A 23,199-nucleotide genomic window follows, 5' to 3' on the forward strand; every position below is an offset into this window, starting at 1 on the left:
TCTCTCTCTCTCATAAATACATACATACATACATACATACATACATACATACATACATAATTTTGTTGTGCTAAACAGAATGTTCCCAGATTTCAGCAGAGTGCCTCCTGATTGCAATTCCTGGGTCAGAATATTTCTGAGATTCACAGATGTTAAATTACTTGCCCAAAACCTACAACTCATTTATCAAAATATGTACAATAAAGACATTAAACTCTAGAAGCTCTTTACCAGCTTACCTGACAATATATCCTGATTCAAATGCTGAGGGGTCCAAGTTTGTTTTCCATTCAAGTGGTTCTACAAAAACATATTTTGCTTCTTGAGGATGTTTGTAGATAAAACTCTCCACAAACATCACAATTTCTTTCAATATCACTTCATTCAGTGGAGTAATTTCCAGGGTTCTGGTCCCATATCCAGCAGCAGTCCACTGTGCAGACCTTGTCAGAGCCACCCCCATGCTCAGTCAATGCTCAGATCTGAGCTCACCACACACCCTGCATCAGAGTGGAAAGAGTTAGAAACACAGGATGGCAATCACCTTTTTCCTGGAACCGTTCTCACTTTCAAGCCTTTAAGCCATCCAACACATATTCTGCTTCTTAATCTTAGTGGTCAATTTTTTTTCATCATCAAATTGCTCCTTAATGCAACAGAAATATTCATTTTTACTGGGCTAGCTCTAAGTAAAACTGACAGGCACTTGGATTTTCTAGTATCTATTTGCCCTAAGCAAATAACTTTCTCATTTCCCTGGGCCCCAGAAAGAAAAGCTCAAATAACTGGGCAGAAAACAGAAACAGAAAACTCCCAACAGTGGAAGGAAGAGCTGGGGGAAGATGGCATCAAGGCCTTTGGTCCAACAGGTTTGCTGGAGCCAAAGGCTCTTCTGGGCTGGGCAGTGCATAATTTAGAACCATGCTGTCAAACTGAACTCTGTTATTCTGACTTTCTTTAAAAAGAGAACATTATCTGCAACATTGAGTAAAAGCCGAGTTAGCAAGCAAGTTCTCACTGTGAACATTTAAGGCTTTTTTTTCCCTGATAGTCTATACTTGTTTGATTTTTCACTAATAGGATCATGAAAGGCTTCCTTCCAGAATATTAGAATGGTGATAAAGTTAAATATAGAATAGAATTAGCTTTCCCCCATTATTACTAAAGCTCCGAAGTACCAGGACCCTTCGGAAATGACTTGGGGATTTTGGGTTTTGTACTGCACTAAATCTAGTAACAGGATATCTAGATCAGTGGCTCTCAATGAGGCAATACTCATAATTCAGAAATATTATTAAGGATATTTCATTATCAAAATGATAGGAAGGGGACATCATTGGGATTTAGTAATGAGGACCAAGAATGTCAGACATCAGGGCACCCGGGTGGCTCAGTGGTTGAGTCTGCCTTTGGCTCAGGGTGTGATCCTGGGGTCCCAGGAGCGGGTCCTGGGATTGAGTCCCGCATCAGGCTCCCCACAGGGAGCCTGCTTCTCTCTCTGCCTACGTCTCTGCCTCTCTCTGTCTCTCATAAATAAATAAACTCTTAAAAAATAATGTCTGATGTCCTGCAATGTGCACAACAGTCCCCAGACAGAATTATACTACACTCTTTAGGCATCTGGTGGGCGAAAAACTTCAGATAAGTAATACCTGCGCTAAGAATCTAACTCCACTTTACAAAGTAATTTTTCCACAGTTTTGACATACACTGAATTTTCCAGGATTGCAACTATCATGTAAGTCAAAGGAAGGTTGTATATATTCTGTCTTATATGGAAGTCTACCAAGAGCTCAGTATTTTGGAAAATCACACCATTGATGGCCATGCTGGTCACACAATTTAAGTTTCAATGATGTGTTTACATCAGCCTGCATTTGGAGCTACTGCATTCACAGTATATAATTCTATGTAAGGCTGGAGCACCTGACTACTTCACTACATATTCTAGTGTAGTGGTACCTGAGCATTTACATACTATTACTGTATTGCAATTATTTACCTTTTAATTTTCCTTTATTTTACAGTTAGGGGACATCATTGGGATTTAGTGATGAGGACCAAGAATGTCAGACATCAGGGCACCTGGGTGGCTCAGTGGTTGAGTGTCTGCCTTTGGGCTCAGGCTATGATCCTGGGGTCCCAGGAAGTAGCCAATATCATTTTGATAATGAAATATGGTTAATAATACTTCTGAGTTATGAGTACTGCCTCACTGAGAGCCACTGATCTAGATATCCTATCTACATTTAAAGATATCCTATCCTACATTTAAACTATGCACACATGTAGAATTACTACCTAGGATTTTGATTTTGGAGTAGCAAAGAAGGCATTACAAAATATTTGTTATAAAAAATGATAGTTCTCAGGGCTAAGAATGGCTGATATATGTGTACATAAATAGGTATATATATTTTTATATCTGTGTATATACTTATATATACAAATACATACAATTATAAAATATATACAATTAGGGTACAGATTTTTTCGTGTGCATTTATTTTAGTATTCTAGTAGTTTGTTTCTATTGCTTGATTCCAAACATGTAAGCCTGTACTGATGCTTACATCAGTAACACTGTTGAGTTTGCCAGTATTAAGAGAGTAAGTGCAAGCTAAGAATAAGTGCAAACAGCTTTATCACATATAGAAAGTCTTATGTGCACAATTTATTTTTAATCTTAAGCATACCACTTGTTTCAGTGGTCTTATAAAACTACAACATGTGTATCATTTCCTTCTTGTACTTTTTAAAAGGAAAATGTGGACATACATAGATTATATAAGACTGTAGCAGCAGTCAACACCCCATACAGCAACTTCCTGAAAGACACTTTAAAAAGAGCTAAGAAATGCAAAAAGGTCTTCATCATGATAAATGTCTATACAAAAATAACACGTTTGTATCTCTTCAAATTGTTTTTCTAAATCTGGAAAGGCAGGAGCTGCAACAATGAACAGGCTTGATTTGAGGTCTAAGAAAATTTCAGGAGGGTCTGGGACAACCCAGAAGGCAAAAAATATTATTAGGGGGGAAAAGTGTATCAAAATCTTGAACAAGATAGGTAGAAAAAGCCTTTAAAAATGAGAGTGAGAGCAGAGAGAGAAAGAAAGAGGGACAGCCTGGGCGGCTCAGCTGTTGAGCGTCTGCCTTTGGCTCAGGGCATGATCCTGGGTCTGGAATCGAATCCTGCATCCAGTTCCTTGTGAGGAGCCTGCCTCTCTCTGTGTCTCTCATGAATAACATCTTTTTTTTAAAAAAAAGAGAGACGGACAGAGAAAGAGAAAGAAGTACTTTGTAGGCGTAAGTGAATAAATTACAAAAAGAAAACAGTGTAATCTAAAGCTTTTCATGTTAAGTCTAGGACATTTCTAATAGCCTCATTTAGCAGGAGAACCGTATTTATTCCACTAGTCCCAGGGGTGTTAAAAAAAAAAAAAAAAAAGGTCTGTGTAACAGGTAAAAATACAAAACTAAATTTTTTTTTTTTTAATCAAAACAGGCTGTTCCCCAGTTTCTACCCACTGCCAATCCAGGAGTCCTTTTGGCCTAAGAACCACAGTTACAACGAATACACATGAATATGTAGTAAGTATCTTTGAATTAAGGTGCGACTGTTGAAAAGTTTAATGATTAAATGGAGAAAAGTTTCTGTGCACGTGTTCTCATAAATGGAAAATCATTTATATTCATTTTGTCTATTATTCTACTCATTTTCTGTCCGAATCAAATCACTGTAACACAGCTTGTTTTTCTTTTTTAAGGATTAGCTGCAAGCTTCCCGTAGCATTAAAAAAAATGAAACCCGTCCGTGAATAATTTCTGTAACGCTTGAGCAGAAACAGAGCTAAGGGAAGGTGAGCATCCACGCTGAGATCTAGAAATGTGGCTGGTAACACAGATTGGGAGTCGGCGCATACACGTGCCATTCTGGGAATGATGAAGCTACAGAAAAATCAGAATTTCAGAACTGGCATGTGCAGGGCCCTGAATCCACGTACACTTAAAGCCTGCGTGAAAACACCGAGCAGACGGCGACAGGCGTTAGTTAGAGCCGGAGCTCAGTCTGTAGGGGTGAGGGGGCAGGGGGCGCCGGCAGGAAGGCGCAGGGAGGAGGACGGTAGGTGGAAGGAGGGCGAGCTGCAGGGGCGGAGGGTAGGAGGACGGGGAGGCGCCGGGAGTCGCCTGAGCCGCGGAGAGGGGCTCGGCTCGGGAGCCGAGGAGCAGGAGGCGCCCGGGCAGGGGGTCTGCGGGGAGGGGAGGGGAGGGAGAGGGCCGGGACAGGGCGGGCCGCGGCCCGAGGAGACGAGGGGAGCGGGCGAGAGAGGCCCCCATTGCTCGAACCCCGCCGCGTTAGGCTGCAAGGACCCCTGCGCGGGGCGGGCGGGAGCGGCGGGGCCCGGCGCGGAGAGGCGGCGGCGAGTCCCCGGCGGCCGCCCTGCGCCCAACGGCCGCACTCACCTGCAGCGCCCCGCTCCGCGTCCGCACTGCGCCCAGCGCCCCGCGCCCCGCGCCGCCAGCCGCGCGCCCGCCAGTTGCTAGGGCGCGCGGTAAACACTCAACGCCCCGCCGCGCGGAGTGTCGCCGCCCCGCGGAGGGGAGGCCCGAGCCCGCCCCCGCCCCCGCCCCCCCCCCGCCCCCGCCCCCCCCCGCCCCCCCGTCTCCCCCCCTCCCGTCTCTTAAGAATCAATAAACAAAAACTTAAAAAAAAAATAACACACTAAAAGAGATCATTGTCTTTTCAAATGCCCTAATCTCAAAAGATCAAAAGGCCCAAAGGAAAACAGTTAAAGATGGTTCCATCAAACGAGCAAAATAAAGCACCACAACCAACCCTTAAGAAATGAAGATCTATGAATTACCTGAGAAGTAATTTAAAATAATAATTCTAAAGATGCTCTACTAAAGATGCTAAAAGACAACACAAAAGATACCTAAATGAAATCAGGGAAATAATGCATGAACAAAATAAGAATATTGACACAAAAACACTTTTTAAAAAAGGTAAATAAACTTTGTAGCTGAAGAATACAATGATTAAACTGAAAAATGCACTAAACAGATTCAACTTCAGATTTGATCAAGCAAAAAAAAAAAAAAAAAAAAGATTTGATCAAGCAGAAGAAAGAATCAGCAAACTAGAAAACATCATGTGAAATTACTGAGTCACAGGAATGGAAAAAAAAAAAGGAATGATGGAAAGTAAAGAGAGTCTATGGGCTATACAGGACACTACAAAAAGTCTATCTATGCATTATGGGAGACCCAGGAAAAGTAGGAAAGAGATAGAGAGCCTATTTAAAGAAATAGTGGCTGAAATTTTTCCAAATTTGAGGCAAAAAAATGGATATATAAATTCAAGAAGCTGAATGAACTCCAATTAGGGTAAATGCAAAGAGACCAACACTGAAACACATTATAATGAAACTGAAAAGCTGTGCTCACTTCAGCACCACATATAGTAAACTGAAAAGTTACAGGAAAAAAGCAATCTTGAATGTAGCATGAGAAAATGGACTCCTCATGTAAATGAGAACCTCTGTTGATTCAAAGCCAATGTCTCTGCAGATATTTTGCAGGTCAGAGGGCAGCAGTATGGTATATTCAATATGCTGAAAGAAAAGAACTACCAAGAATACTGTATCTATAAAGTCATCCTTTAAAGATGAAGACAGGGATCCCTGGGTGGCGCAGCGGTTTGGCGCCTGCCTTTGGCCCAGGGCGCGATCCTGGAGACGCGGGATCGAATCCCACATCGGGTTCCCGGTGCATGGAGCCTGCTTCTCCCTCGGCCTATGTCTCTGCCTCTCTCTCTCTCTCTCTCTCTCTCTCTCTCTCTGTGACTATCATAAATAAAAAAAAAATTAAAATAAAATAAAAAAAAAACAGGCAAAACTATAAAAAAAATAATAAAATAAAAAAAATAAAGATGAAGACATTAAGACTTTCCCAGCCAGATAAAAGCTGATGGAGTCAATCACCACTGGACATGCCACACAAAAAATACTAAAGGATTGCCCTTGGAGATGAAACAAAGGACCCTAGACAACACAAAACCATAGAAAATATAAAGCTCTCCAGTAAAGGTAAATACTTAGGCCAAAAACAGAACCCTAACGTTGGTGCATAAATCATTTTTCATTCTTTTATAGGATTTAAAAGGAAAAAGCATTAAAGTATAAATCTATGTTAACAGACACACAATATGAAAAGGCACAATTTGTGACATCACTAACAAAGCAGGGAAGGTGGAGGGACAGAGACATAAAGGAGTAGAGTTTTTGTATGCAACTAAAGCCATCAGGTTAAAATAAACTGAAATCATGAAGATATTTTATGTAATACCCAGAGAAACCACAAAAAAAAAAAAAAACTGTAGAAAATACACAAAAGGTAATTAAAAGGGCATGTGTCCAAAAAAAACTCACTAAAACACAAAGAAAAGGCAGTAGTAAAAGAAAAGAGGGACAAAAAACTTACAAGACATACAGAAAACAATTAAGAAAATGGGAATAAAATACCATCCTTATCAGTAATTACTTTTTCTTAAAGATTTTATTTATTTATTCAGGAGAGACACAGAGAGGCAGAGACATAGGCAGAGGGAGAAGCAGACTCCTCGCAGGAAGCCTAATGTGGGACTCGATCCCAGAACTCCAGGATCATGCCCTGAGCCAAAGGCAGATGCTCAACCGCTGAGCCACCCAGGCGTCGCTATCAGTAATTACTTTAAATGTAAATGGATTAAACTCCCTAATCAAAAGACAGAGTGGCTGAATGGATTTAAAAAAACAAGTCTCATTCATTTGGGGAATATAAAAAATAGTGAAAGGGAATAAAGGGGAAAGGAGAGAAAATGAGTGGGAAATATCAGTGAGGGTACAGGACATGGGAGACACCTAACTCTGGGAAACGAACAAGGGGTGGTAGAAAGGCAGGTTGGGCGGGAGGGTGGGATTACTGGGTGACAGGCACTAAGGGGGGCACTTGATGGCATGAGCACTGGGTGTTATGCCATATATATATATATATATATAGGCAAATCAAACTCCAATAAAAAAACATACAAAAAAAAAAAAGACCAACCACATGCTGTCTACTAGATACAAACTTTAGATCTAATGATACACATAAGCTGAAAATGAAAAGATGGAAAAAAGATATCCCATGAAAATGTTAACCAAAAGAGAGCAGGGTGGCCATACTAATAGACAAAAGAGATGAAGTCAAAAACTAACAAAACACAAAATAGGACATTATATAATGATAAAAGGGTCAATTCACCAAGAAGCTTTGACAATTATAAATATGTAAACACCTGACATCAGAACTCCTAAATTTTTGAAGCAAACACTGGCATCAACACAGTAAGAGAAGACTTCAATGTCATTCATTCAAAAGAAAGAACCACCAAACAAAAATCAATGAGATAACAGAGGACTTGAACAATACTGTAGACTAAATGCACCAAACAATCATACATGGAGGACTCTATGCAACAAGAAGAAAATGCACATTTTTCTCAAGCACACACAGAACATTTTCCAGGACAGACCACATGTTAGACCACAAAACAAGTCTTAACAAATTTAAGAAGTCTGAACTCACACCAAGTATCTTTTCTGACCTCAATGGAATGAAACCAGAAATGAAAAACAGAAGGAAAAATAAAAATCCACAAATATGTGGAAATTAAGCAACACAGATTTAAACAACCAGTGAGCCAAAGAATAAATCACAAGGGAAATTAGAAAATATCTTCAGGCAAATAAAAATGAAAACACAATGTATCAAATCTTATATAACGAAAGCAGTGCTAAGAGTGAGGTTTATAGCTATAAACACTTACATTTAAAAAAAAGAGAGAGAGAGAGAAATCTAAAATCAGTAACCCAACTTTATAACTCAAGGAACTACAAAAAGAACAATGTTAGCAAAGAAAGGAAATTATTAGAGCAAAGATATAACAGAAAAAATTAATGAAACAAAAGTTGTTTTCAAAAAATCAACAAAATTAATAAACCCTTAGCTAGGCTAAGAATAAAAGATGACTCAAATAACTAAAATCAGAAATGAAAAAGGAGACATAACAACTGATGTCACAGAAATTAAAAGGACCATAATAGACTCTTAACAACCATACACCAATAAGTTTGATAACGTAGAATGGATAAATCCCTAGAAATAAACAACCTACAAAGTCAATGGCTTAAATTTAAAATCTGAACAGACCAATATCCAATAAGGATATGAAACAGTAATCAAAAACCTCCAGCATATTAAAGCCCAGGGCCACATGACTTCATGAGAGCATTCTACTAACCATGTAGAGAATTAACACCAAAACTCATCAAATTCTTCCCCAAATTTGAAGAGCAAGGAATACTTCCAAGCTCATTCTGAGGCCAACATTCCTCTGATAGCAAAGCAAAACAAGATACTACAAGAAAACTATAGACCAATATGCCTGAAGAACAGTAATTTTAAAATCCTTTTAAAATACTAGCAAACTGAGTTGAATGGCACATTTAAAGGATTACACACCATTACCAAGTTGAATTTATCCTACGGATGTAAGGATGGTTCATCATACAAAATGTGATATATCATGTTATCTGAATGAAGAACAAAACCACATGATCATCTCAATCCATTTGACTAATTAAATACCTTTCACAATTAAAGCAATAAACTAGCAATAGAAGGAAACTATCTCAATATATAAAGGCCATATATAAAAAGTTCACAGCTAACATCATACTCCATGCTAAAAGACTGAAAGCTTTTCCTCGAAGATGAACAAAGTATTGATGTTCACCCTCACTACCGCTATTCAAGAGAGCACTAGAAGTAAAAATTTCTTTGCAATTTGGCAAGAAATAAATTAGGAAAGAAGAAGTTATCTCTGCTCACAGGTAACACTACATGATCTTATATGCACAAAGCCCAAAAGATTACACATACACACACACACCCAAATTATTAGACTACTAAACAAATTCAGCAAACTTGCAGGATACAAAATCACCACAAAATAAAATAACTGAGTTTTCAAACACAAACCACAAACAAAAGGACAATAAGAAAACAATCGCATTGACAAAAGTGTCAAAAAGAATAAGAGACTTAAGAATAAACTCAACTAACAAAGTAAAAGACCCATAGAGTGAAAAACTGCAAAACACTGCTGAAAAAAATTAAAGATGCAAATAAAATTGTTAAAATGTCCATTGCACCCAAAGCAATCAACAGATTCATTATAACTCTTATCAAAAATCCTATTTTTGGCAGAAACAGAAAAACTGCCCTAAAATGGGATCTCAAGAAACTCTGAAAACCCAAAACAATATTGAAAAAGATGAAAAAAGTTTGAGACTTCACAGTTCCTGATATCAAATCATATTATGAAGCTTCAGTAATCAAAACACAGATAGACTGGCATAAAGACAGACATACAGACCAACGAAACAGAATAGAGAACCCAGGAAAAATACTCTCTGGCATATAATCTCAAAAACACTCTCAGGGGGATCCCTGGGTGGCGCAGTGGTTTGGTGCCTGCCTTTGGCCCAGGGTGCGATCCTGGAGACCCAGGATCGAATCCCACGTCGGGCTCCCGGTGCATGGAGCCTGCTTCTCCCTCTGCCTGTGTCTCTGCTTCTCTCTCTCTCTCTCTCTCTGTGTGACTATCATAAAAAAAATAAAAATAAAAATAAAAAAACACTCTCAGGATGAATGATCTTCAACCAAGGTGCCAGAACTACTCAATAGGGAAAGGACAATCACTTCAACAAGTGGTGTTGGCAAAACTGAATATTCACATGCAAAAGAGTTATGTTGGATCCTTACCATATACTGTATACAAAAATTAACATGAAATAAGACCTGTAAAACTCTTAACAAGAAAACAGGTTTCCCTGCTCACATGTAAGCTTCAAGACATTGAATTTGGGAATGATTTCTTGGATATGAAACCAAAAGCAGAGGCAACAAATAAAAATAAATAGGACTACATAAAATCTTTGAAAACTTCTGGGAAATAAAGTAAGCAATCAACAGAGTGAAAAGACAACCTACAGAATGGAAGAAAATATTTGCATATCATATATCTGATAAGGGGTTAATATCCAGAATATGTAAAGAGCTCCTACAACTCAACAAAAATACATGAGCAAAGAACTTGAACAGACATTTCTCCAATGAGCACATGAAAAGACGTTCAATATCATTAATCATTAAAGAAAGTACAAATAAAATTACAAAGAGGTATCACCTTATAGCCACTATCTAAAAACAAAACAAAACACAAAAAATAACAACTGCTGGCAATAATGTAAAGAAACTGGAACTTTGTGCCCTGTTGGTGAGAATCTACAGTGGTCCAGCCACTATGGAAAACAGTATGAAAGTTCCTCGAAAATTAAAAATGAAATTGCCATGTGACCCTGAACAATTCCACTTTGGCTTATATACCCAAAAGAATTGAAAGTAGGAGCTCAAAGAGATATTTGCAAATTCACATTCATTGCAGCATTATTCACAATAGCCAAGAGGTTAAAGCAAATCAAATGTCCATCAACAGATGAATAAACAAAATGTGGTTTATACACACACACAGACACACACAAACAATGGAATATCATTCACCTTAAAAAAAAGGAGGAGATCCTGTCACATGCTATAACATGAGTGAAACTTGAGAATATTACACTAAGTGAAATAAGCCAGTCAGAAAAAGAAAACTGTGTAGCTGTATTTTTATAAGGTATCAAAAGTAGCCAAACTCACAGAAACAGAAAATAGAATGGTGGTTGCCAAGGGTGAGGAGGGCAGGAGAAACGGGGAGTTGTTTGATGTGTACAGAGTTTCAGTTTTGCCATATTAAAAAAAAAGTTCTGGAGATCTGTTACACAACAATATGAATATACTTAATACTACTGAACTGAATGCTTAACAGTGGCCACTATGGTAAATTCTATGTTACACACTTTACAATTAAAAACATGAGTGTGACACTCAAAGACAGACTAAGGAAGAAATGAAATTACTACAAATTAAACAGTAGCCAGGGGCAGCCCGGGTGGCTCAGCAGTTTAGCGCCGTCTTCAGCCCAGGTTGTGATCCTGGGGACAATGGATCGAGTCCCACATTGGGCTCCCTGCATGGAGCCTGCTTCTCCCTCTGCCTGTGTCTCTGTCTCTCTATGTCTCTCTCATGAATGAATAAATAAAATATTTTTAAAAAATTAACAGTAGCCAGGATAGTGGCCCAATAATCCCGAGATTATTATAAGAGATAGGAAAGCTTATTTCTATCAACAAGCAAACTGATTTAAGCAGCATTTGCAAATACAAGCCAGCCTGCATTGTAGAGCACGCGTGGCAGTCTTGGAACTCAAGACTCAAACATAAATCACCGTTGTAATTAGGGGCGCCTGGGTGGCTCAGCTGGTGCAGTGTCTGCCTTCTGCTCAGGTCACGATTTCAGGGTCCAGAGATGGAGCCCCAGTGCGGGCTCCCTGCTCAGCGAGGACCCTGCTTCTCCCTCTGCCCCTTACTCAGCTCATGCTCATGTGCACACGTTTGCTCCCTTCTCTCTCTCTCCCTCTCTCTCTCTCTCAAATAAATAAAATCTGTAAGAAAAAATTATTGGTGTAGTTAAATGCACACTTTTCTGGGAAGAGATACTAACACCAGGGGATTACACTATAAATTAGGGGTACAGTAAATGGTTTTAACCATCACTATCAATTATAACTGACAACCCAACTGCTACACCAAAGTAGATAATGTAGTAAATTTCATGACACTCATTTACTTTGGAAAATTTTCGAACTGTGGTTAAACAGTGGTGCAACCCCACAATATTTCTGTGCCTTCTCCTCTTCCAGGCACCTGGGAAGAGAACGGCACTTCCCCACCTCCTTGAAGTAAGTTTGGGTCTTATGACTTGCCCTGACCCATAAAAAGAAAGCATCAGGTTTGTCCCTCCCGGGAAGACGCGTTTAAGAGAATCTTACATCTCTTTCCCAAGCTGTCCAATGTTCAAGGGAATGGCACCTCCACCAGCACAATCCTGACAGAGAGGACATGGAGCTGAGCACCCCACCAGTGTGCAATGGACAGAGAGCATGAGCCAGAAATGAACATTTATTCTTGGAATTGTTTGCTGCCAAAGCACAACCTAACCCATCCTGACATACCAGCCATTTGCAAAAATCAATGGTATACTTTGTAAATAATAGGAATCATTTAGTCTAAGTATTTATATTACTATTTACTAGGTACTAATTAATATTGTGTGGTTCAACCCAGTAGTGCCTAAAAATAGAGTCCACTAAAAACATCTGCAAGGAATCTGGGTATTTATAAACATGATTTCATGTGTTTATTCACTTGACAACACAGAAATCTGCAAATCGTCTAGTTTTGTCTGTTTCTCAGGCCCTAATACATGGCTATAAAAAATACAAGCTTTCTAAAAATCAGTTGTTTGTTAAATATTATTTATAATATCAAAGTTAATTGTTATTTTCTAACTAGAGACAGCACTAAAGAGGTAAACTAAATGTCACACACAGTGATTGTTAATGCATATTTATATACATGTTTTTTTAAAGCTATCACACATAGTGATGAAAGAAAACATGCAATTCAAAAGCACTGGCCATGGATAATATAAACAACTTTCTACTAAGTTAGGTTTTCATCCATGGTGGTCTGTCTTTACACGCTTAAAGGAAATTCTCACTTTCTGCCATATGAGGGGATGTTCATAACATACTCATCAACGACAATGGTTTCCAAAGGTGAAAATAAAAGGGAGTAAGTCCCTTAAAGAACCTATTCTTATACAGAAAATAGTGAATACGGTATTTTTTTTTTAAATTTTTATTTATTTATGATAGTCACAGAGAGAGAGAGAGAGAGAGAGAGAGGCAGAGACATAGGCAGAGGGAGAAGCAGGCTCCATGCACCGGGAGCCTGATGTGGGATTCGATCCCGGGTCTCCAGGATCGCGCCCTGGGCCAAAGGCAGGCGCCAAACCGCTGCGCCACCCAGGGATCCCAGTGAATACTGTATTAACTAAAAGGGAATCTGTTCTCAGACTTGGAGTCTATTATAACCCAAGGGTACTTTTAACAGTATTTCATTGCCATATATCTTTTAAAGCTAGCTTCTCCAACTATGTCAATACTTCAACGTCATTAATATTAGTTCCTGGAATCTACTGACCACACTTTGTCAATCTGTAATTTGCATATCACCACTCTGAAATGGATTATTTTCATTTCCAGAGTGAAACAAATGAATGGAAAGGGGAAAAAGTTACCATTTCCAAAGTTTCCTGTGAAGATGGAACAAAAATTAAGTTGCCAAGACAAGTACCATGCCAGTCATTGTTCAAAACCATGGGAAATGTTTACATAAGAGTGTTTCGCAGAATTCTGCAAAGGCTCTGAGTGGATTCACAGACACGCTGTCTTATACTCACACACTCTGGAAAGATACAACGTGATAGAGAGAAAACTTACTTTATGGTTAATTTAGGTGAAGAAATTTTAGGATTAGAAGAATGTGACTGAGAATGAAACTAGACCACTCTCTTGCACCATACACAAAGATAAACTCAAAATGGATGAAAGATCTAAATGTGAGACAAGATTCCATCAAAATCTTAGAGAAGAACACAGGCAACACTCTTTTTGAACTTGGCCACGTAACTTCTTGCAAGATACATCCACGAAGGCAAGAGAAACAAAAGCAAAAATGAACTATTGGGACTTCATCAAGATAAGAAGCTTTTGCACAGCAAAGGATACAGTCAACAAAACTCAAAGACAACCTACAGAATGGGAGAAGATATTTGCAAATGACGTATCAGATAAAGGGCTAGTTTCCAAGATCTATAAAGAACTTATTAAACTCAACATCAAAGAAACAAACAATCCAATCATGAAATGGGCAAAAGACATGAACAGAAATTTTACAGAGGAAGACCTAGACATGGCCAACATGCACATGAGAAAATGCTCTGCATCACTTGCCATCAGGGAAATACGAATCAAAACCACAATGAGATACCACCTGACACCAGTGAGAATGGGGAACATTAACAAGATAGGAAACAACAAATGTTGGAGAGGATGTGGAGAAAGGGGAACCCTCTTACACTGTTGGTGGGAATGTGAACTGGTGCAGCCACTCTGGAAAATGGTGTGGAGGTTCCTCAAACAGTTAAAAATAGACCTGCCCTACGACCCAGCAATTGCACTGCTGGGGATTTACCCCAAAGATACAGATGCAATGAAACGCCGGGACACCTGCACCCCGATGTTTCTAGCAGCAATGTCCACAATAGCCAAACTGTGGAAGGAGCCTCGGTGTCCATTGACAGATGAATGGATAAAGAAGATGTGGTTTATGTATACAATGGAATATTACTCAGCCATTAGAAATGACCAATACCCACCATTTGCTTCGATGTGGATGGAACTGGAGGGTATTATGCTGTGTGAAATAAGTCAATTGGAGAAGGACAAACATTATATGGTCTCATTCATTTGGGGAATATAAAAAATAGTGAAAGGGAATAAAGGGGAAAGGAGAAAAAAATGAGTGGGAAATATCAGAAAGGGAGACAGACCATGAGAGACTCCTAACTCTGGGAAACGAACTAGGGGTGGTGGAAGTAGAGGTGGGGGGGGGGTGACTGGGTGACGGGCACTGAGGGGGGCACTTGATGGGATGAGCACTGGGTGTTATTCTATATGTTGGCAAATTGAACACCAATAAAAAATAAATTTATTAAAAAAAAGAATGTGACTGAAAAGTCTGAAACACAAAAACAAACAAAAAACCGCCAAGGTGTGCAGGGACAGAAAAGAGGAGATACCATATGGAAGCCAGGAAAAAAAAAAAAAAAAAAAAAGGAAGCCAAGAGTCAGTCACTCCCTATTCACACATTCTTGGGAGAAGACAGGCCCACACACAAGGAAGGACAAAGACACACTCTGTGCACATGGATGCCACTCAAAATTAGAGAAAATTAGAAAAATTAGAGGCCTGCTCACACAGGCCTTTCCCCAAATGGCATCTTAGTGGGGTCCCCTGGTCTCCCTTCCTAAAATCTCCACACAGCCCCTCAGCCACTTGAGGTTTCTTGGTGCTTATCACAACCTGTGATGGATACATCATTTGTCTTGTCTATGGTTCAGTCTTTCCTAGTCAAATACCAGCCACAAGGGGGCAAAGACATTTATCTATGTCACTCACTGCTGAATTCCAACTGTCTTAGCACAGGGCTTGCCACAGTAGGTGGCTCCGTAAATATTCGCTGAATGAAGAATGAATGTGTGAACACTGGAATCTCTACCAATTTTAGCTATAATAATATCGCAGCATTGCTTATCACCATTGTGTTTGGAAAATTTCTACTATACAACTATAATTATCTCAAGTCATATATTCAATTAACTAAGATAGGTAAAAGACTTCAAATTAGTTCATAAAAGCCTAGTCATTGAATATAGCAATACAGAGGTGTCTGGGTGGCTGACTTGATTAAGCATCCAACTCTTGATCTTGGCTCAGGTCATGGTCTTTGGGTCATGAGATTGAGCCCCATGTTGGGCTCTGGACTCAGTGTGGAATCTGCTTGAGATTCTCTCTCCTCCTTCTACCCCTCTCCTCTCTCTCTCTCTCTCTAACAAATGTTGGGAAAATAAAGAAAATACTAATATAAACATAGAGGTTCCTATCTTCTGAATATTTAGGATCTAATTCCCAAACAATCCAAGGTTACAGGAATATAGACATTATGATATTCACCAATAAACTGACAATGTTCATACCAGCCCTCATTTAAACATTTCTTCCCACCTAATACATGCCCTCTATGCTGTCATTAGTTTTTACCTTGGATGCCATTAACATGACTGCAAAAATACAGGACTTCACAGGGCTGATGAAAATGATGACGAAGTGATGCTGGTGGTAAACAAGCCTCTGAAAGAGGTCTGCTAGTCAGCAACTGAGAAAAATGTAACATATCTGACAAAACTCCCCACTTTGAAAGGGAACAATCTGAATACCGAACTTTAAAAATGAACAAAAACCAAATACTACTGGAGAAACTAAAGTCTTCAAATATTTTTGTTAAACTGCCCTTTTAACTGGAAAAGTCAAAGTGCTATTATAAAATGTTGGCAGCAATATTATGCCAACAAAGGAAAATTCAGCAGGATACAATGCATCCATGCTAAGAATTAGCAGTTACAACTGTAACCTACAATATTCTTAATTACATTTCAAATGTGGTCACATTTTATATTTCCTGTTCCTACATAAAGTTCTGTTCACTTCCCCCACCATTTTCTTGCTCTTTTCGTACCTGTTTAATGCAGATTAATTGTAACTGGCCTTTTCCTACTATGTATTATTACTAGATAAATGGACCACAGAATAACAACATCAACAGAGAAAGCTAACAGGGTTCCGACCTTCACTGAGAGTGAATCTAGCTATGCCAGAAGTGGAACTGAAAATGCATTTATTTCACAAAAACAACCAAAAAAAATAATAAGCCACCCAAACAGTGTCAGAATACAAAGTACAATAATAAGAATTAGGTTTTCTTTATCCTGAGAGCTAATTTCCCCCACCTCCAGGGCTTTGTCATTTAAGAAATTCCGTTATAAAGTGTCATGAAGCCACCAAATTTCTCCAATAATTTTTAAATTAAGGACATCGACCTTTTGCCAATAAACTGTTTCCAGAGAAAGCACAAACTAACGCTTTCTAGGATAAAAACTGATAGCCACTAAAAATAGAGATGAAAACAAAATAGACTATACAGGACAACTGGATTCCTACATGCACAAGAATGTAGATTCTTAGATCCCTATCTCACACCATACACAAAAAATTAGCTCAAATTTTAAATCAAGGGGTAAATCCTCATAACCTTGGGTTTGCAAAGAGATTCTTAGATATGCTACCAAGAGCATAAGCAGCACAAGATAAAATGGACACTGATCTTTATAGAAATTAGAACTTTTGTACAAAGGATACTATCAGACAAGTGAAATGATAGCCTACACAAGGGGAAAAAATATTTGCAAGGCGAAAATATGATAAGGGTTTAATATCTAAAATATATAAAAAATGCCAAACTCAACAACAAAAAGGCAATCAGATCGCCAAAGACTACCTGAAAACATGCTCAACATCATTAGTCATTAGGGAAATGCAAATCAAAACCACAATGAACTACCACTTCATGCCCACGAGAATGGCTATAATCAAAAATTACTCAGTGTAACAGGTAGTGATGAGGATATGGAGAAATTGGAACCCTCATATAATGCTGGTAGGAATGTAAAATGGTGCAGACTCCACGGAAAACACTTTGATGGTTCCTTCTCACAAGCCTAAACAGAATTACTATATAAGCAGGCATTTCAGCTGCTAAGTGTCTACCCAAAAGAACCGCAATCGGGACTCAAAACAGATAGTTGTACAGCAATGTCCATTGCAGCACCATTCACAATAGCCAAAAGGTGGACACATGCAAGTGTCCATCAACAGACAAATGGACAAACAACATGCAGTGTATACACATAGTGCAATGTCATTCAACCATGAAAGAGAAGGAGATTCTGATACATGCTACAACATGGACAAACCTTGAAAGCATTGCATGGAGTGGTATAGTTACAAAAGGGCAAGTACTGTATAGTTCCACTTATGTGAACTATGTAAAACAGTTAAAATATAGAGACAAAGCGTAGAATGGTGGTTGCCGGAGCTGGGGGTGGGCAACAAGGGAAGGTAGCGCTTAACAGCCACAGAGTTTCTGTGTAGAGTGATGAGAAGGTTTTGGAAATAGAGAGTGGGGACGTTTGCACGACATTCTGAATATACCTAATGCCATTACATTGTACGTTAACATGGTAAAAATGGCAAATTTTATACATGTATCTTACCTTAAAGAAAAACTGAAAAATAAAAGCCAACTACATGTACATTATGAAACATTGTACTCCTTACAGCTAAAAGAGAAATCACACCACTGCCATTAAGATTATACAATGAGTCTCAAAATGAAAGACAAAAACTACATAATGAATGAAAATTATTGGCAGAATTCCTGTATGAGAGGACTGTTGCACATACAAAGTTCTGTACAATGCCATGAGACACAACATATTCAGCAACTTGTTTACATGGCATTTCTGTAAAGACTAAGATAATAATCACAATAAGATGATATATTAAACCTTTTTAAATGAAGTTTATTTTTATCTATTTTTAATTCTTTTTCCCTTATTTTTTGTATATTTGTTATTGGGCTTCGATTGGCCAACATATACTACAACACCCGATGCTCATCCCGTCAAGTGCCCCCCTCAGTGCCAGTCACCCTGTCACCCCAACCCCGGCCGACCTCCCCTTCCACCACCCCTTGTTCGTTTCCCAGAGTTAGGTGTCTCTTATGTGCTGTCACCCTCACTGATATTTCCCACTCATTTTCTTTCCTGTCCCCTTGAATCCCTTTCACTAGTTTTTATATTCCCCGAATGAATGAGACCATATGATGTTTGTCCCTCTCCGACTGACTTACTTCACTCAGAATAATATATTAAATCTAACAGACGACAGGGTAACAAATAGAGAATTTGCTTCTGTATCTCCCTCTAGATCTGGTCTAGTCTGATTCACCTGCTTCTTTTGTGTATAAATTTCTGTCACCAATTAACAGTATTTATTGAATACATACAGTACAGTACAGTCACTGCAGGAAAGTCTACTGCTATTACCCACTGTAATAAATAAAGCCATTCATTTGAAAAACTCAACAAAAGGAGAAATGACGGTTGGGCTTTTTGTAATAGCAAGAGTACGCAATGTAGCAGAGTCACTGGCTAACATGTAGTAAGTATGCTAGCAGATATTTACCTTACAAGAAAACTATTAATAGAACAGAAGTGAAAGCCCACCTCTAAGAGCTACTGTGAGAAATGCCACTAAGTGATTTTCCTGTTTAAAAATGAAAAATCCAGGGCAGCCCGGGTGGCTCTGCAGTTTAGCGCCAGCTTCGGTCCAGGGCCTGATCCTGGGGACCGGGGATCGAGTCCGACATCTGGCTCCCTGCTTGGAGTCTGCTTCACCCTCTGCCTGTGTCTCTGCCTCTCTCTCGCTGTGTGTGTGTCTCATGAATAAATAAAATCTTAAAAATTAAATAAAAATGAAATAAAAATGAAAACCCATTATTACATGAAGACGACTTTTTGCTTCATTCATAAATACTTGAGGAGCAGTAACAAGGACAAGAACAAGTGTCCTGGTTTAATTTAAGAATGAAGCTCTATGTACTGATCTCCCCCCAACAAAAGTTGTATCCAAATGCCAAATCACACGCTGCTTTCTGTTCACACAGAACAGCTTGCGGTCAGCCACATACCTAATGAGCTTGATTTGCTATGGAAGAGAACTGTAAAAATAAAAACATGATCCATTCAAAACTCCAGAGTATACCTCATTTTGGAAGCCATTTGAAGAAAAAAGAGCAAGTTGAAGATGCTGATTTTCCATGATGAAATACACTCAACATCAAAAGGGAAAAATAATTCATGTTTTAAATGAAATATGAAAACAAAACATTTGTAGGACATTGGCAAGGCCAATAAAGTCCATTCTAGTTACTTCAAAGGGCTTCTGCAAGTGGCAATATTGCAGTGATATAGTCAAAACCTTTCTTCTTTCAAATCTACTGCTTTAAGAATGGAACTTCATGCTTTTGATGTTGGAAATAAAGGTTAACCAGGTTTCTTAAGATGAGCCTATGGTATAAACAATTTGAATGTTGGCCAAACATTTTTTTTCTTTTTTTTTTAATAAATTTATTTTTTATTGGTGCTCAATTTGCCACCATACAGAATAACACTCAGTGCTCATCCCATCAAGTAAGTGCCCCCATCAGTGCCCGCCACCCAGTTACCCCCACCTGCCACCCACCTCCCCTTCAACTACCCCTAGTTCGTTTCCCAGAGTTAGGAGTCTGTCATGTTCTGTCTCCCTTTCTGATATTTCCCACTCATTTTTTCTTTCCCCTTTAATCCCTTTCATTATTTTTTATATTCCCCAAATGAATGAGACCATAAAATGTTTGTCCTTCTCCAATGGACTTATTTCACACAGCATAATACCCTCCAGGTCCATCCACGTCGAAACAAATGATGGGTATTGGTCATTTCTAATGGCTGAGTAATATTCCATTGTATACATAAACCACATCTTCTTTACCCATTCATCTTTCGATGGACACCGAGGCTCCTTCCACAGTTTAGCTATTGTGGACACCGCTGCTAGAAACATCGAGGTGCAAGTGTCCTGGCGTTTCATTGCATTTGTATCTTTGGGATAAATCCCTAGCAGTGCAATTGCTGGGTCCTAGGGCAGGTCTATTTTTAACTCTTTGAGGAACCTCCACACAGTTTTCCAGGGTGGCTGCACCATTGCACATTCCTACCAACAGTGCAAGAGGGTTCCCTTTTCTCCGCATCCTCTCCAACTTTTGTGGTTTCCTGCCTTGTTAATCTTCCCCATTCTCACTGGTGTGAGGTGGTATCTCATTGTGGTTTTGATTTGTATTTCTCTGATGGCCAGTGATGCGGAGCATTTTCTCATGTGCTTCTTGGCCATGTCTGTGTCTTCCTCTGTGAGATTTCTGTTCATGTCTTTTGCCCGTATCTTGATTGGATTGTTTGTTTCTTTGCTGTTGAGTTTAAGAAGTTCTTTACAGATCTTGGATACTAGGCCTTTAACTGAGAAGTCATTTGCCAATATCTTCTGCCATTCTGTAGTTGTCTTTTAGTTTTGTTGACTGTATCTTTTGCTGTGCAAAAGCTTCTTACCTTGATGAAGTCCCCATAGTTCATTTTTGCTTTTGTTTCTCTTGCCTTCATGGATGTATCTTGCAAGAAGTTACTGTGGCCAAGTTCGAAAAGGGAGTTGCCTATGTTTTCCTCTAGGATTTTGATGGATTCTTCTTTCACATTTAGATCTTTCATCATTTTATCTTTGTATATGGTGCAAGAGAGTGGTCTAGTTTCATTCTTCTGCATGTGGATGTCCAATTTTCCAGCACCATTTACTGAAGAGACTGTCTTTTTTCCAGTGGATAGTCTTTCCTCCTTTGTCAAATATTAGTTGACCATAAAGTTGAGGGTCCACTTCTGGATTCTCATTTCTGTTCCATTGATCTATGTGTCTGTTTTTGTGCCAGTACCACACTGTCTTGATGACCACGGCTTTGTAGTACAACCTGAAATCTGGCATTGTGATGCCCATGGCTATGGTTTTCTTTTTTAAGATTCCCCTGGCTATTTGGGGTTTTTTCAGATTCCACACAAATCTTTTTTTTTTTTTTAATTTTTTTATTTATTATTTATGATAGTCACAGAGAGAGAGAGAGAGAGAGAGGCGGAGACACAGGCAGAGGGAGGAGCAGGCTCCATGCCTCGGGAGCCCGATGTGGGATTCGATCCCGGGTCTCCAGGATCGCGCCCTGGGCCAAAGATAGGCGCCAAACCGCTGCGCCACCCAGGGATCCCGCACACAAATCTTATAATAATTTGTTCCAACTCTCTGAAGAAGTCCATGGCATTTTGATAGGGATTGTATTAAACGTGTAAATTGGGATCCCTGGGTGGCGCAGCGGTTTAGCACCTGCCTTTGGCCCAGGGCGTGATCCTGGAGACCCGGGATCGGGCTCCCGGTGCATGGAGCCTGCTTCTCCCTCTGCCTGTGTCTTTGCCTCTCTCTCTCTCTCTCTGTGACTATCATAAGTAAATAAAAATTAAAAAATAAATAAAAATAAACGTGTAAATTGCCTTGGGTGATCACTGACATTTTCACAATATTAATTCTTCCAATCCTTGAGCATGGAGTATTTTTCCATCACTTTGTGTCTTCCTCACTTTCTTTCAGAAGTGTTCTGTAGTTTTTAGGGTATACATCCTTTACCTATTTGGTTAGGTTTATTCCTAGGCATCTTATGCTTTTGGGTGCAATTGTAAAAGGGATTGACTCTGTAATTTCTCTTTCTTCAGTCTCATTGTTAGTGTACAGAAATGCCACTGAATTCTGGGCATTGATTTTGTATCCTGCCACACTTGGGCCGAACATTTTTAAAAGAAGTAAACAGAACTTATTTAAAAGAAAAAAAGTTATGTATGTATTGAAGTCTTTAAAAGAGCCAGAGGAAAAAAACATGCTTTGAAAGATTACTTCAAATCAGAGATCCTGACAGCTGACCTCTAACTAGAAATTTTAGGAATAATCATTTCATCATCTTTCACTATACTGAAATATAAATAGATAGATGATAGATAGATAGATAGAGAGATAGATACACAGATAGATAACAAGAGCCTACCTAGCATTCTTTGCTTACTAAAAATGCCATTCAAGAAGACGCAGGTGGCCTGGGTCGAGGTCCTGGGATCAAGTCCCTTGTTGGGCTCCCTGCTTGGAGCCTGCTTCTCCCTCTGCCTGTGTGTCTGCCTCTCTCACGACTAAATAAATAAAATCTAAAAAAAAAAAAAAAAAGAACACAGGCAAACAGGGAGATCATTCAAGATAGTCACATAAAAACTTCTGAAATCCTTTCCCTCAACAGACACAATATATCTACAGCTACATATAAAACAATTATCTCTGAGCAGGACAGCTACTCCACAACGAAGAATTAAACAGACAGGGAGGAGAGACAGATGTAGTTGTATTTTTGCCGAAAACCTCACCTCCCCCCATGCAACGACCTATGGAGGAGGGGTTGCACAAATACAGAACCCCTCCCTGAGGGAGGGAATCTGTACTACTCATCAGGCACCATGACCCATGGGAGATGCACCAGACAGACAGCCCCCAAAGCACCTGGCTTTGGAAACCAGTGGAGCTTCCGTCCAGGAGACTCCTAGGGCTGTACTGAGTGCAGGCTCTGCTTTTACAGGGCTCACAATCAGACTCATTTGCCTCAGGACCCAGTACAAAAGCACCAGTTTGAAAGGAGCCTAGACCAGATGTGAAGGGGTTCCATTTGCTAATCTTAAAGCATCTACCAGAAGGGCAAAAGCCCACTCAGATTCCCTCCAAAGACAAAAGATACCGGAGGGTGCCATATTTACGC

The 23,199-nt window shown here is 39.4% G+C and overlaps 1 protein-coding gene across 8 annotated transcripts in view; it reads right to left on the bottom strand.

The window, feature by feature from the left end:
* Window positions 1-23,199, bottom strand: part of LOC144309649 (outer dynein arm-docking complex subunit 2-like) — a 101,494-nt gene that overhangs the window by 68,153 nt on the left and 10,142 nt on the right. For 3 of the 8 annotated variants that reach the window (XM_077890741.1, XM_077890739.1, XM_077890747.1), the window contains 2 exons: window positions 22,447-22,600; window positions 240-500 (listed from right to left, as the gene is read on the bottom strand). In XM_077890741.1, the coding sequence (XP_077746867.1) occupies window positions 240-463 (224 nt within the window). In that variant the 5' untranslated portion in view covers window positions 464-500; window positions 22,447-22,600. Of the gene's footprint in view, window positions 1-239; window positions 501-4,467; window positions 4,549-22,446; window positions 22,601-23,199 lie in introns of those variants that run through there. The other 5 variants (XM_077890744.1, XM_077890743.1, XM_077890740.1 and 2 more) reach the window with 3 other exon arrangements.

Source organism: Canis aureus, unplaced genomic scaffold, assembly GCF_053574225.1.
Source record: "Canis aureus isolate CA01 unplaced genomic scaffold, VMU_Caureus_v.1.0 ptg000132l_RagTag, whole genome shotgun sequence".
NCBI lineage: Eukaryota > Metazoa > Chordata > Mammalia > Carnivora > Canidae > Canis > Canis aureus.